Source organism: Zalophus californianus, chromosome 17 (genome assembly GCF_009762305.2).
Source record: "Zalophus californianus isolate mZalCal1 chromosome 17, mZalCal1.pri.v2, whole genome shotgun sequence".
In the NCBI taxonomy this organism is placed as follows: Eukaryota; Metazoa; Chordata; class Mammalia; order Carnivora; family Otariidae; genus Zalophus; species Zalophus californianus.
In genome coordinates, this window is record NC_045611.1 from 13,182,135 (window position 1) to 13,197,849 (window position 15,715).

Sequence of the window (15,715 nt, forward strand, 5' to 3'; positions counted from 1 at the left end):
TTCTGGACTTCTGACCCATGGACACTGTGAGATAAGAAACTTGTGTTGTTTTAAGCTGCTGGATTTGTGGGAATTTGTTATGCAGCCATATGAACAAGTACAGAAGCTAACCCAAAATTCAGTAAGTCATGGAGGAATTGTGTCTAGAAAAATCTGTGAAAAAAGTGCTTTCCTTTACCAGTAGGGTTTTCACAGCTTTTAAAACCTTTGCCAGCACAGTCCAATGAATGAAGGTGGGTGGACCACCAATCTGAAACTGTTCCAGATTTAGATTTGTCGCCAGAAAAAATGTTTTGCTTAATAGTTTCCTCCTTTTACCTTGATACCAGGTGGCACTGATAAGGACGTTTCTAAATGTCTTTGCCAAGTTTATGTCTTTAGGATTTTTGATGATGGTTGATGCAAAACAATGAAAAAAATTAAATCAATGGGAATGATTTGGACCTATTTCTCTGGTGCGTATTCACTTCCACTGGACCGTATCTAGTATAATATTTCATCTGTTTCTTTTGCTGTTTGGTTTGGCTTTTTCTTAAAGGTGAACTGAATTTCCCAAGGGTCATAGTGAGATACAGTTTTTAATAATTGAAACAGTAATGTTTTGACCAGAAGGAACTCTTTTCTCTTGAAATCACATTTTGGACTAGGTTGCTAAGAAACCAGGTTTTTACTCAAGGCCCAAACCAATGCTTTGTCCTACCTTTAGTTCAGAAATTCCTCGGTGGGGGGGAGGGGGGGGGAAGAAAAGGTGGTTTCTTTTCTCTGATCTCTTAGAAAATGCCAACTAATTAAGGTTATTTATGCAATCCTGGACTGGCTGTGGGGTTAAGAAAGCCCAAGGCCACCGTTGCCTTCTCTACGTGCTCACTCCTCTGACCCTGGTGGCCAGTCCTGGCCAGGCTGGCCACACTCAGACACTTCTAGGCTAGCTGGTCTGCTTTGCTGAGAATGTATCCTCAGAGGGAAATGTCCACTAGCTTGTGTCAGAGTGTTCATTTTCACCAAGCTTCTCCCCCAGGCCTCTGGTGAGGTACTTGGCAATCCCAGGTTTGCCAAAATGAAACAATTTTGTTATTGTCTTTTTGAGGTGGAGGAAGTATGAGAAGGACCTCAAGAGAAGAGATGTATCACATCTCAAGTCCTCCTGGAGAGGTGTTCCTGCTGGGGCAGGGTCTGAGCTGAGCTTGGGTCCCAGGGAGAAGGCCTGCTTCCTCACTCCAGACCAGGAGGCTTTGGGCTCTAGACTCAGTGGCTTAGGGAGAGCTGGAGTAGGGCTGAGGTAGGGGAACTGGCCCTGGCCACCCAGCACCACTTGGGAAGAGGCCAGGGTCTGTAGCAGCCAGTGTCTAGGGTCCTCCTGGAGAGCAGCAGGGCTGTGGGTCCCACAAAGGCTCAGCTTCCATAGTTGCCTTTAAGGCAACCGCTCTTAGCTGCAGAGTGCGCTAGAGATGCCTTAAAATGCACACGCTGATCCAGGAGGTCTGGGACAGCCCCAGATCCTGCACCCCTAGCATGTCCGTCCCAGCTAGTGCTGGGGCAAGGCAGTTGCGGCTTCACAGCTGTGCTGGGCAGCGCGCTCCTGGGACCCGTAGCAAGGGCCTCATGGGGAACCTGGCCAAAACGAAAACTAAAGCTACTAAATCAGACCCTCTGAGGATGGGGCCTGATGGCCTGTGAGGTAGCAAGCCCTCTGGGTGATTTCGGTAGATAATAAAAGTTGAAAAGCCCTGCTTTCATCAGACTCTGGGTGTTTGCTAGTCGTAGCGTGTGCTCATTGATCTCCGCATCCTCTCAGATGGCTGTGCGGTGTGCTCTTTGCTCATTTAACCATCTGGAAAATCTGTCATCTAGTTTTTGCCTTATGTCCGTTAACAGCATCTTTAGTAGTTCCGCAGATCAACTATTACGTGTAGGTCTGCAAATACTTTAGCTGAGCGCAGGGTCTACTGGGCTGAGAGTTGGGGGGAGATACAAAAGGATGAGAAGAATCTCCCTCCATTAAACAAACAAACAAACAAACAAACAAACAGACAGAAAACCACACCTCTAAAAAGCAATAAGGGCTTCTTAAAACACATAAGGGTTTATGTGTTTTAAGACATAAGACCTCTAAAACACAATAAGGGTTGCTGGGCCACACCCCTGGAGCTTCTGACTCAGCAGGTCTGGGTGTGCCTTGAGGATGTGCATTTTTTAATAAATTCCTTGGGGATGCTGCTGCTGCCAGGGCCAGGGACCATTCTTCAGAACCCCCTGTTGGGAGCACTCGTCATCTCCTTCCATGCTTTCTCCCTCCCTCGCAGGTAGGCTGTTGGGGATGCCGATGGGGAAGGAGGTGGCGGCAGGGGACACTCAGGCGTGTGCATGCAGAAGCAAATCCACTCCAGGGCCAGTCGCAATCATCTTTATTTCATCAGGGAGCACCAACAGGTAAGTGGTCCTATTATTATAATTATTTTTTTAAGTGGTCCTATTAATACACGTTGCAGGACCCAGGGCCAGAGCCTGGGCTAAGGCAGATGTCCCACTCCTTGGAGGTGGTGCTTCCCTAGTGTTTTCCTTCTTAAGAAAGGCACTGACTTAGACCTCACCCTTCCTGTAAATACAGAAGGCTGCAGTTTAACCACATCAGATTGTGGTGTGGTCCTCCCTTGGAAGTAGATCCCTGACTCCGTTGCAGCATTAATGGCCAGGTGGGTGTAGGACTTGTAGCATTGGTTCTCAACACTGCTGTACAAGTTTGGAAGAGAAAAGGATGCCTACATCCCTCCCCAGACTAATTAAATCAGAATATGATGTGCAAGGGTCTGGAGCAGAATTGGCCGATTGGGACGTGCAGACAGGTAGGGAATCGCTGGGCTACAGGCTGACTGCTACGCACAGGGCTGGGCTTGGGAGTGGGGGACTGGGGGCTCCGCATTACTCCAGGACCCGGCCTTCAGCGAGAACTTTCTGTGGGGAACAGATACAGGATTCAGAGATGGAGGAATCATCCCCGGCCCCTGGCCTTGCAATAATGGTGCAGGGGTCATCTGTTACAATTTTGAAAATAGTGTCTTATTTGGCTTTTACATGAAAGCAGAATAAAATATCATATCAAAAAAGAGTCATGTCTAAGGGCTCTTTAAACCATTATGGATTTTTAAAAGGCACTGTGGGGGCCTAGTGTCATGCACTAAGTGCTATTTGATAGGAGGTCATGAGTGTGATATCTATGTCATCTTATTAAAAATGAGGATTATTCCTTGAGCTTTGGGGATATGATTGAAACTAAATTCAGGGACTTGCCCTTGTGAAGTGCAACATAGCTGTTTTTTTTTTGTAGTTACCATGTGTAATATGGAATATATATATATTTCATATATATATATTTGGAATGCATATAATATGGAAATAAGTGCCCCAATAATTGAAGGAGGAGATAAAACAGTAGCTGTAGAATTCTGACTATTTTCTCTGTTCTTCACCAGGGTAGAATAATATATAGATTCTAAGGTTGAAGAGATGGCTTTCCATTGATGTAGCTGACCTTAGTTACCACTAAGGGGTGATTCCCTTCAGGTAATAAACCCATTTAACACCTGCTTCATTGCCTTCACTGGGAGGACAAGACACAATTAGCTTGCTGGTGATGGGCGTTTTGCTGCCTGACGGGTTTCCTTCAAAGGAGACGGTGATATTGTTGATCTTCTTGGGCCGCACGGAGTCTACAGCACGAACAGAGAAGGCTGGGTTCTCCACAGTGAAGGAGAAGGTAACTGGATGATAGAAAATGTTCTTGAAGGGGATGACTATGCTGTACCCTGCCCGGATCAGGAAGGGACCTTGGGGCTTTGGGGGCAGAGCCACTCCAAAGAGGGGGATGATATACTCCCCGCCTGTAATCGATGACAGCGTCAGGAGGCCCTTGGTCTCGCCCAGGTGGCTGGGCTCAAAATAGACCTCCACACTGACTTCTGTGCCTCCTTGAGCCCCTGGGGCTGCGTTAATGATCTTTTCCGTGTGGAAGTCTTGACAGTCGGTCTGAAAGAGGAAGAAATGCACTTGGTTCACAAGGGATCCCACAGAGCACATGGGCAGCTCGGGCCCATCCCCCGCCTGCCCACCCGCTCTCGGACATCAAGTAACCCACGTTTGTGTGAGGCTGAGCAGGTCATTAAAAGTTGTGCCCTTATAAGTCCCTTGAAAAGTAGGTAATACTAATTATTATATCCATTTTGCTACAAAGAAATCGAGGCCAAGAGAGGTTGCCCAGATATACCAAGCAGGGTTACAGAAGTGTGGTCTTCACTGGGGCTACTCCCCCTATCTGGCTCTTCTTTTCCCCCACACCCATGAAAGGCTGCACACTCTGGCTCCTCGTGGATTGGGGGGCTAGTTCTTGACAGTTAGTTTCGAGCAGAAGTGAAAGGGGTCACTTGCACATGAGGGCGCTCGCTTGCCGGCACCAGTCCCCTTGGGGTCTTTTCACCCCTCTGGCACTACGACCTGAGACGTCTGAGCTGGCGGTGGCCCTTCAGCCTGGATCCCTGAATGGCTGTGATGAACAGAGTCCCCTGCTGACCCTCACTGGATAGACAGCACAAATGAGGGACAAACCTTGGTTGTTTTAAGCCACCAAGATATTGGGGCTGTTTGTTACTATAGCATAACCCAGCTTCTCCTGACTGATATAAGTGATCAAGAGCCCGTGCCTCTTGACTCTAGCCATGGAACCCAGTGTGGAGGCTGTGCCTCCTAGCTACCCTTGTTGCTAGATGTGGTCTTACACAGTTTTGTTCAAGGGAATGTGAGTGGAAGGGATAAATATAGCTCCCCACCATCCCCCCTGGAGCTGGCTGGAATGCAGACATCGTGGTAAGCCATCTTGGTCCCTGTGGACCAAAGCAACTCTTTACAGAGGGAAGAGCCTCAGGATAGAAGGAGTCTGGATACCTGATGTCATGGAGCTACCATTCCAGCCCAAATTGCTTATGTTCACACTGTTATCTGAGATAAGAATAACTTTTGTTTTTGTTGTTATTTTGGGTTTCTGTTTCAGTAGTTAAGCCTGGACTCTAAATTATATAATAGGTAACATATATGAAGCATGTACTATGAGCTAAGCTCTATGAAAACAGTTCTGTATGCATCTTTTAAAGGCCTCAGAGCAATCCTGTGAGGTTGGGGTATTATTACCATTTCTAGAAAAGGTTAGAGAGCTTTAGTAAAGTATTCAAAGAGTAAGTGGTGAAGCCAGGGTTCAAATCCAAGGCTGTTGGATTTCACAGCCTATACTCATTGACTAGGTTCTCCACAATGAAGGAGAAGGTGACCAGATGATAGAAAATGTTCTTGAAGGGGATGACTGTGTTGTACCCTGCCCGGATCAGGAAGGGACCTTGGGGCTTCGGAGGCAGAGCCACTCCAAAGAGGGGGATGATATACTCCCCGCCTGTAATCGATGACAGCGTCAGGAGGCCCTTGGTCTCGGGCCTACTGTCTCTTCTAGTGACCACTGTACATACTGTGGGAAGCAAAACTCTCCCCACCCCTACCCCAGCTTGTTAAGGTAGCGTCTGTAAGGAAGAAGCCAGGCCTGATACTGTTTTTAGCTGGGAGTTTCCAGGCTAGATGAAGCCCTTGACTCCCTCTGAGTTTCATATTTCTGTACCCCCTGTATCCTCCGCCTATTATTTTTAAGCTCAGACTGCTGGCAAGGGAAGGGCAGAGGGTGGGACAGTGGCTACTCACCCTGCAGTAGTATTCTGTCTTCTGCCGGGTATAATTGGTGAACTTGGCAAAGATGCTCTGACCGCTGCCAAGAATGGCCTGGAAGTGGATGGGCTTTTCAGGCAGTGCTGGCGTGGCCTTCAAATTGAGCTCATACAGGTAGTAACCCAAATCACTGTTGTGCAGCATTAGTCTCCCAAAGGTTTCTCCAGCTCTCAGGGGCTGGAATTCAAATGAGAATGTGCCCTGCAAGAGAGGACAGAGGCTCCCATGATGCCAAGAGTCCAACCCATCCCTTGCTACTCAGTGACCTCAGAGTAGGTTGGTGGCAGAAATGGTGCTTCACAGCAAATGCTCACACTGATCTTGAGCCCAGGGAATCTCTGTCCAAATAGCCCCTTTTCTCCTCTGCATCCCTTCTGGCTTTCCCTAGAAATACCCTAGAGGTATTTATGTATCTGTAATCTCTTGGAATCTAAAAGGTATTAGATCTTCTCTTGAGAAACACACACTTATGGCGATGGGGGTGAGTGTTGCCAGCAGGGGGGCTGAAGGTCAAGCAGCTCTTTCTTTGCTCATAGCCAATCTCAGAACAGCTTCCTGGGTTCTACCTTCATTTGGGGAAGATTTTCTCCTCCTTCTATTATCACGCATGGCAAAACAGAATAAGAACCAAGAGTATGACTTATAATAACAAAATAAGGGAAACAATTCAAATGAGTTTAGCGGTAAGAACTCGGCTAAATAAGTCACAGTTTATCCACTTTGGTGAAATAGTATGTAGCCATTAGAAAGGAAGAGGCAGAGCTATAAGCATTGCCATGAAAGGTGTTGATGATATTGTAAGTCAAAGGAAGGACATTCCAGAAATGTATATAAAGCATGTGCCCATTTTTGTGGAGGAGATTATGTCTATGCAGGTATAGAAAAGAGATAGCAAGGATGTATTTCAAATTGTTACCAGTAGTTATCTTAGGCTGAAGGAAATGGGATTTGGGGACTTTCGTTTTCTCTTCCATATACTTTTGTATAGTTAAAATCTTGTTTGTATCATGAGTAGGTATAGTTTCTTTTTAAAAAAGAACTAGTTCTTCTCATTGAAAACCAGAATAAAAAGAGGATATTGTTAAAGTTGTTGTAGATGTTTAACAGAAAATAGAGTATACGCATTTAGATGATTTTACCACAATTAAAAAAAATTAGATGAGAATGGGAAAATGTATGAAAGATATAACTTCCAAAACCAGACATAGTAGATAAAGAAAAACTAGGTAGTTCTGTAACCATTAAAGAGATTTAAGCAATAGTAAAAAAGTTTTCTCTTAACAAAATTCCAGGATCATAAAGATTTACTTGTAAGTTCTATTAGATAATCTAAGTATTCCACAAATTCTTCCAAAGAAGAGAAAAGGAGGGAACCCACTTCAGGTAGCATGATTTTGATATCAAAATCAAACAAGGCTAATAGGAAAAAAGAAAACTGGATGCCAGTCCTCCCCGCCCCAAACATACATACAAAGTGCCCAATAAAAATGTTATCCAGCTAATCTAGCAATATATAAAGAAGAAAATGTTTTATGACAAAGATGGGTTTATTCCATGAATGAAAGGTTGGTTTAACATTTAACCGCCAATCAGTTGCCACATTGACAGATTAAAAGGAGAACAATGATTTGACCATCTCAGTAGATGCAGTTAAGGCATTTGATAAAACTACATCCATTCATGGAGTTTTAAAAAAAGCTCTTAGCAAACTAGGAATAGAAGGGGACATCCTTAATTTGATAAAGGGTATCTATAAGAAACCCAAAATAAACATAATAAATGGGGAAACTTTGAAAGCTTTCCCTTCAAGATTAGGATAAAGGCAAGGATGCTGTCTATTGCCTTTCTAGTCAACATCGCTCTGCAGTTCCTAGATAGCCCTATAAAGCATGAAAAGGAAATTAAAGGAAGAAGTTTATAATGGAAGAAACAAAGTTGTATTTATGTACAGGTGATACGATTGTACATGTAGAAAACTTAAAAATCTATAATTGAAATTATTATTATTGATAAGGGAATTATTTAAGGTGGTTGGTTACAAAGTCAATATACAAAATGTTAAAAATAGAACTACCCTATGATCCAGCAATTGCACTACTGGGTATTTACCCAAAGAATACAAAAACACTAATTCAAAGGGATACATGCACTCTGGTATTTATTGCAGCACGGTTTACAATAACCAAGATATGGAAGCAGCCCAAGTATCCACTGATTGATGAATGGATAAGGAAGAAGTGGTGTATATATACAATGGAATATCACTCAGCCATCAAAAAGAATGAAATCTTGCCATTTCCAATGACATGGATGGATCTAGAGAGTATAATGTTAAGCAAAATAAGTCAGTGAGAGAAAGACAAATGCCGTATGATTTCATGTATTTGTGGAATTTAAGAAACAAAACAAACGAGCAAAGGAAAAAAGAGACAAATCAAGAAACAGGTTTTAATTATAGAAAACTGAAGGTTACCAGTGGGGAGGTAGGTAGGGTGATGGGTGAAACAGGTGATGGGGATTAAGGAGAGCACCTGTGGTGATGAGTACCAGGTGATGTATGGGAGTGTGGAATCACTATATTGGACACCTGAAACTAATATAACACTGTATGTTAACTAACTGTAATTAAAATAAAAACTTAAAAAGCCAAAAAATAAAGGCAAAGTCAATATACAAAAATCATTAATACTGTTGCATTCTTGCAAAAAATAGAAAACGAAATTTTGAAAAGATACCATTTATGATAGTATCAAAATATATAAAGCCTAGAAATAAATCTAACAAAAGGTGAGTAAGGCCTCTACATAGAAAACTAAAAAAATATTATTGAGAGAAATTAAATAAGAAGACTTAAGTAAATGGAGATCTGCCCATGGATTGGAAATCTCAATAGCGTAAAGATTGGAATTCTCTCTGCCACAGATATGCTCCAAGATGGCCCCCAGTGGGTCATCCTCTCCCATATTGTACCAGGGCTGGTCTGCGTGACCCCTAGTATATGGCAGAGAGATGGCATATCACTTCTGAGATTAAGAGGAAAAGACTGTGGTTTCTGTCTTGCGCATGCTCTCTCTCCTTTGCTCTCTGCTTCTCTTAGGTCACTTGCTCTAGGGGAAGCAAGCTGTCAGGGTGAAAGCAGCTCTAGGGAGAAGTGTACGTGGTGAGGAACTGAAGCCTGCAGCCAACAGCCAGCAAGGAATGAAGGTCTTTCCAACAACCACATGAATGAGTTTGGAAGCAGGTTATCCAGCGCCAATCAAAACTTTGAGGTGCCCGGAGTCCTGGCTGACAACTGACTACATCCTCAGGAAAGATCCTCAGCTCAAACCACCCAGTGAAGCTGCTGCTCTTGGATTTCTGAGCCTCAGAAACTGTGTAGATAATAAATGCTTGCAGTTTTAAGTTGCTAATTTTTAGGGTAATTTGGCAGCTAATACATTCTTAAAATAATCCAATCAAAATCCTAATAGGTTATTTAATTTTTTTGGAGGAACATGACAAGCTGATTTATATGGAAATGCAAAGGGCCAAGAATGGCCAAGAAACTCTTGAAGAACAGGAATGTGAGATGATCAAGTCTTTTTTTTTTTTTTTTGAGATGATCAAGTCTTAATATAATGTCATCAGAAGGATATTATGATTTTAATTTAACTAGTAATATAGCTTCAAAGTATATAGAGCAAAAACATGACAGAACTACAAGGACAAACAGACAAATCCCCTATCACAGTGGTGACTTTAACATACTCTCTTAAATCTGACCAAACAAATAGACCAAAATATCAGAGAATGAACACCAAATGCCAAACACATGCTTTTTAAAAATAAATGGAGGGTTAAAAAAAAAGATCATATATTGGGCCATAAGGCAAGTCTAAACAAATTATCTAGAGGACTGAAATAATGTGGAATATAAGGACCACAAAATAATTTAAAAAACAACATGTAGAAAAATCCACACTTTGGAAATTAGGAAACACTTGTAATAACCCATGAGTCAAAAAAGAAATATTCATAATAATGAACGTTAGAACATTTTTGAACTTAATGATAAAAAATGCTGCATATAAAAATTTGTACACTGCAGCCAAAGCAGCACTTAAGAGGGGGACTTATAGTCGTAAATGTGTGTATGGGAAAATAGAGAAGACTAGAAGTAAATGCACTAAGCACTCATCTTAGAAATTAGATAAAGCACCAGTAACCCACAGGAAGCAGAAAGAAGGAAATAATTAAAAGTAGAAATCCAGCAACTAGGAAACAAACACACAATAAAGAGTACCAACAAAACCAAAAGATGTCTTTTTGAATATAAGATATAATGCTGGGAAACCTCTAACAAGACAGATCAAGAAAGAGAAGGCACAATAACCAATATTAGAAATGAGAAAAGAACATCACATAGAAGAGGTAGTAAGAGGATATTAACAATGTTGTGCCAATATTTTGAATATACAGATGAAACATCCACGCTCTTGTTACTGATTCAGGAAGAAACAGAAAATCTAAATAGTTTAATAACTTATGAAAGGAATCAAGTCAGTAGGGGAGAACCTTCCCCAAAAGAAAACACCAGGGCTCAGGGACTTCATCTGTGAGTTCAAGGAAGACATAACTTCAATCTTTTATAAACTCTTTCACGGAATCGAGAAAGCAGGTAAATCCCCAATTCTTTTTCTATTGCGGGCAGAACTGATGCTCAAATTGGACAAAGAGTACAAGAAAGGAAAACTGGTTCATTCTCACTCAGGAGCATGGAGGCAGATCTCCTGCACAGACTATTAACCAACTGAAGTCAATCTGTTTGTAAAAAGGTGAACTAAGATCACAAGGAGCTATTAGTTGATCCCAAGTTTTATCAGATTGGTAAACCTTTAAAAATGTGACAATGCCAAAAGTTGGTGAACTCTCATTACTGACTGGAGCTTATCTCCTGGTTGGCAGTTCAGGCATGTACACCCTGTGACCCGGTGATTCTCCTAGGCATACGCTGTGGAAAACACACGCCGTGTGCGTCAGGAAGGCACTTGTGTGGTGAGGTCCACAGCATGATAGCCAAACGTTGAAACCAACACAGACGTCTGGGATATCTAAATTGTGGTATAGTTGTATGATGGAACGGATATTCTACAGCGATGGGGATGAATGAATCTCAGCTGCGTGCATCAATGTGACGACCATCAGGACACACGATGTCGAGCAAAAGACATAAAACGCTGAAGAATGTTTATATGATTTCTTTTGGATAAAGTTCAAAACCAGGCCAATCTAAACCGTATGGCTTAAAAACAAGAAATTATTACAAAATGAGGACAGTGGTAAATTTTAGGGGTGACGGACAGTACTGTGAGTGGAGACAGGTTTCTGGGATGGTGGCAATTTTTTATGTCCTGGCCTGGGTATTGGTTATACAGATATTTCCTTCATAGTTGTTTAAGTAAACATGTTTTAATACATTATATGTATATATGTGTTATATATTTCTGCAAAGATTTTTTATAATTTATGCTGAAAAATATAAAGACAAAATGAAGGGCATGGAGACTCTCTGAGGAACAAAAAGGATTTTGCGTTCTGAAGGGGAAGGAAGAGCTCGAGTGGGCACAGGGAATAAGTGGGTGGGCTTAAGTTAGAGAAACAGAAGGGATTTTGATGGAATCTGGACAGTGAGTTTGGAGCCATAAAGTGAAAAGAGTCAAAAGAAAGTTCATCGCCGCATCAGCTCAGAATTTCAGGCTATATCTTCCCAGCTGGGCACAGGTATCTTGTGCATCCTTCCTGAAGGGGTCTGTGCATAAGCAAGCGTTATGTGCGTGACAGTGCACATGCTGTTCACTCGATACGCTATGTCCCTTGCTTTCCTTTTCACCACATATATTCTACATCACCTTTATAATTAGCAAAAAACAAAAATAGTTTCAATTTGAACAAAGCAAACAAGCATATGACAGAGGCAAGGCTTCATAATTAATAAGTAAGTCCCTTTTACATGTCTGAACCAAAGCGCTCATACGCCCATGTTCATGTGAGGACTCGGGCAGAAGGGGAAAGGGGAGATCAGTGGTGTGATTGAGGGACCGTCCCCTGCCTTCCCAACCACTGTCAGGGCTGACCCAAACTCAAGGATGCAACCCCCCCATGGGCAGAGCCTCTGTCACAGATATCAGGGGACCACTGGTAGCCAGGGCCGTACCTCAGAGTTGGCAGGCACCACAAACTGGGAGGGCAGGCTGATGTCAGGCACCCTGCATTCCGTGGAGAAGGTCACCAAATAGGGCAGGGGGTTCTCCACCCTGATGGAGGCTGATGTGCTCTGCCGGACGGGGCTTGTCATCTCAATGGTTTTGATGATGCCTGAAGGGATGACCCTGAAACTCACCATGTAGTGTAAGAACTCATTGGTCACTTCATTTCGGAAGATCACCTGGGTTGGCAGGGAGAGAGGGAGGAAGTAGGGCAGAGGAGGGGGGTTAGCAGAGGGGCTCCTGCTGTCTCAAGGAGTTCCTTCTCTCTGCTAGCATTGCCTGCGGACACGAAGCACAGGTGCCGGGCTGACATCGGCACTCCCACCCTGTCTGCACCCCCACCAGCCAGCCTTTCTCCTGCAGAGTTCCGCTCTGGCTCCTCCCAGGTGAGAGCGGATGGAACAGCCCGGGTTTGCTCAGAAGAGGCCAGAGCAGCACTGTCTAGTGCTGAAGGTGAAGGTGTCCAGGGGGACTGCTAGCTGGCCCCAGAGAGAAGAAGCAACACCTCAAGAGCTTTCTGCTGTAGTGGGCTTCACTCCTATGCCAGTTGCTGCTGGAATCGACAATAATATTAATAATGGTAATGACAGGGGCGCCTGGGTGGCTCAGTCATTAAGCGTCTGCCTTCGGCTCAGGTCCATGATCCCAGGGTCCTGGGATTGAGCCCCGCATCGGGCTCCCTGCTCAGCGGGAAGCCTGCTTCTCCCTCTCCCACTCCCCCTACTTGCGTTCCCTCTCTCACTGTCTCTCTCTGTCAAATAAATAAATAAAATCTTAAAAAAAAATGGTAATGACAGCATCTAACATTTAATCAATGATTACTTTGTGCCAGGCCCAAGAAGTACTTGTTTAATGTATACAGCTTGCAGGCGGCATTATTATTCCCCTCACTGTTTCCTTTTTCTCTTGTTTGGTTTTGTTTTGGTTCTTTCTTTTTTTTTTCCCCCCAAGGAAACTGAAGTTCAGCAAAGCTAAATATCTTGCCAAGGTCACATGCAGAGAGAAGTGTCAGAGCCAGGACTTGAACAAGGTTGAACTGACTCCAGAGCCCACCCTTGCGACTTGCACTACATTGTCCCCTCACCCCTGCGACTGGCATGATAAGCTTCTGCTGCCAGTACACCCAGATTTCTGTCGGGTATCATTTTCCCTCAGACTGAAGAATACTTATTAGCATGTTGTCCAGTGATACCAGTCTGTTGGCATTAAATCCTCTCATGTTCTTTTATCTGAAAATATCTCCATTTTAAAGGATATTTTCAGTGAATGAAGAATTTTCGGTTGATAGAATTCAGCACTTTGCAGATGGCTTCCATTATATCTGAAGGGAAGTCAGCGGTCATTTTTATTATTGTTCCCTGTATTTAGCCGTATTTTTAAATATCTGGTTGTTTCAAGCTTTTCTCTTTATCTTTGATTCTTAGCAGTTTTACTATGATGTGCACAGACATGGTCTTCTTGTATATCATGGTTATCTTTGTATTTTTCCTGCTTGAGGTTTGCCAAGTTTCTTGGATCTATAAATATATGTATTTTTAAAATAAAACCAGGGAAGTTTCATAATTTTTTTTTTCAAATACTTTTCTGCCCCATTCTCACTTTCTTCTCTTCTGGGACTCATATTACCCATGTATTTTAAAATTTCATATTTTCTCACAGGTTCCTGAGGCTCTGGTTCTTTTTATTCAATCCTTTTACTTTTAATTCAATCTGCTGTTAAGAACATCCAGTGAAACTTTCATTTCAGTTTATTGAAATTTTTAATTTTAATTCTAGAATATCCATTCGGTTCTTTTTTTATACTTTCCATTTCTCTGCTGAGATTCCTTATCTGTCCTTATTTATTTGAAATGATTTCTTTTAGTTCTTTTTTTTTTAAAGATTTTATTTATTTATTTAATTGACAGAGAGAGAGAGAGAGACAGCGAGAGAGGGAACACAAGGGGGAGTGGGAGAGGGAGAAGCAGGCTTCCCACCCAGCAGGGAGCCGGATGCGGGGCTCGATCCCAGGACCCTGGGATCATAACTTGAGCTGAAGGCAGTCGCTTAACCAACTGAGTCACCCAGGCGACCCGATTTCTTTTAGTTCTAAACATGTTTATAATAGATGGTTTGAGGTCTTTGCTAAATCTGGCCCATCCTGGAGTCCATTTTTATTGACTACATTTTTCTTGACTATGGGTCACATTTCCCTGCTTTGTCACAAATCTAGTAATTTCTGCTGGTGCACTGGACATTGCTGATGATCATTGTAGAGATTCTGGATTCTGTTATCTTCCTTGTAAGAGTGTTGATTTTATTCTAGGAGGCGGTTCAATCATTGACTTATTGACTTATCACCTTAAAGTTGTGTAGGTTTGGTTTTATGCTTTGTTAGAGCAGATCTGTGGAAAGCTCAAGGTGTTTCTCAAGACCTTCCAACTTGGTGGGATTCAATCTCCAAATTTTGTCCTTCCTGCAGATCTTGTAGTTGCTTAGTTTTAGACTTTTTAAGGGCCTAAAAGGACTTATCCTAAGGGCATGGTCCTTTCTTCTGGCCTTTCTGGTATTTCACTGGATTCTTAGGATGTTGGTGAGATGTTAATGCAGTCTTTTCATCTGGCCGAGCCAGACCTCCAATGTTCCCCAGCGCTGATTAATGTATCTTTGTTTCTTTATCAACCTCTTTTGGAAGCTGTTCTCTGACAAATCTCATGTAGCCTCATTTTGTGCACATGCAGGACAACTCTCAGCCAAAGACTTTGAGGGGAACTCCCACACAGACTTCTGTCTCCCTTCCCTCCCAACACCCTGCCACTCCATACATTGCTCCCTCCACTCCTCTCCCACCCTGTCAAGACTAGCTATTTCAACTGCACCAAACTCTGATTTCTGCATTGTCAGTTCAACGGGGCAGCTGTGCTTTGCTTAGACTCCAGCTCACTGCACTGCAGTCAGGAAACTGTCCCTTGGCAGAGAGCCAGGACAATTATGGAGATTCATCTCATTAGCTTTTCTTCTCTTCAATGGATTGCAGTATTGTGCTCCTGTTGCCAATGCCTGAGAAGACGTGCCTCAGAAACTTTGCCCAGTTTTATGATCATTTATGGTGGGAAGAGTAGTTACTCCATTATAATCAGAAGAAGTACTTTTGATTTTTAAAAAACTTTTGTGTTGTTAATTTTAATACATATTATTGTAAAGAGACTCTGTGATCTGTGTTCACCATCATTTTTACTTAACACTTTAAAACATATATTTACTTATATTTTTCTGTTCATATCTATAGTTTATGACTATCTTTATTCTTTCCCTACCCTTCTGGTGAATGAAAGAACATCTTTTATTTCCCCATGTGCTTCCCACTGAATGAGAAAAAATTTTCATTGCCTTATTTTATTCCTCCCCTTGCTATTTCCTATATTGAGGTCATATGAAATATTCATTTCAGATTGCTTTTCAACAATTATTTGAAATACCTATCAATTGAAGTTTGATTCTTTGTTCATTGTATCCTTATGTTTTCCTCTTGAATTCACTTACTTGTTTTTAAAGTTTTGCTAATTAAAAAACTTTTACTTTTATAGTACTTCTTTCAAACATGGATTATATATATGGGTAGGTTACTTTGAGTCCTTGCATGTTTAAAAATGTCTTTATTTTGCCCTCGTAATAGTTTTGTTTGGAAAAAGTTCTAGATTGAACATCACTCTAAGTTATATGAATAGCTTACT

The 15,715-nt window shown here is 42.4% G+C and overlaps 1 protein-coding gene across 1 annotated transcript in view; it reads right to left on the bottom strand.

Annotated features, from left to right (window-relative positions):
• Positions 1 to 2,390: 2,390 nt before the first annotated feature.
• Positions 2,391 to 15,715, bottom strand: part of HYDIN (HYDIN axonemal central pair apparatus protein) — a 342,401-nt gene continuing 329,076 nt past the window's right edge. The window contains exons 84-86 of the mRNA XM_027618048.1: positions 11,951 to 12,181; positions 5,734 to 5,958; positions 2,391 to 4,023 (exon numbers count right to left, since the gene is read on the bottom strand). Coding sequence (XP_027473849.1) covers positions 3,541 to 4,023; positions 5,734 to 5,958; positions 11,951 to 12,181 — 939 coding nt within the window. The 3' untranslated portion in view covers positions 2,391 to 3,540. The remainder of the gene's footprint in view (positions 4,024 to 5,733; positions 5,959 to 11,950; positions 12,182 to 15,715) is intronic.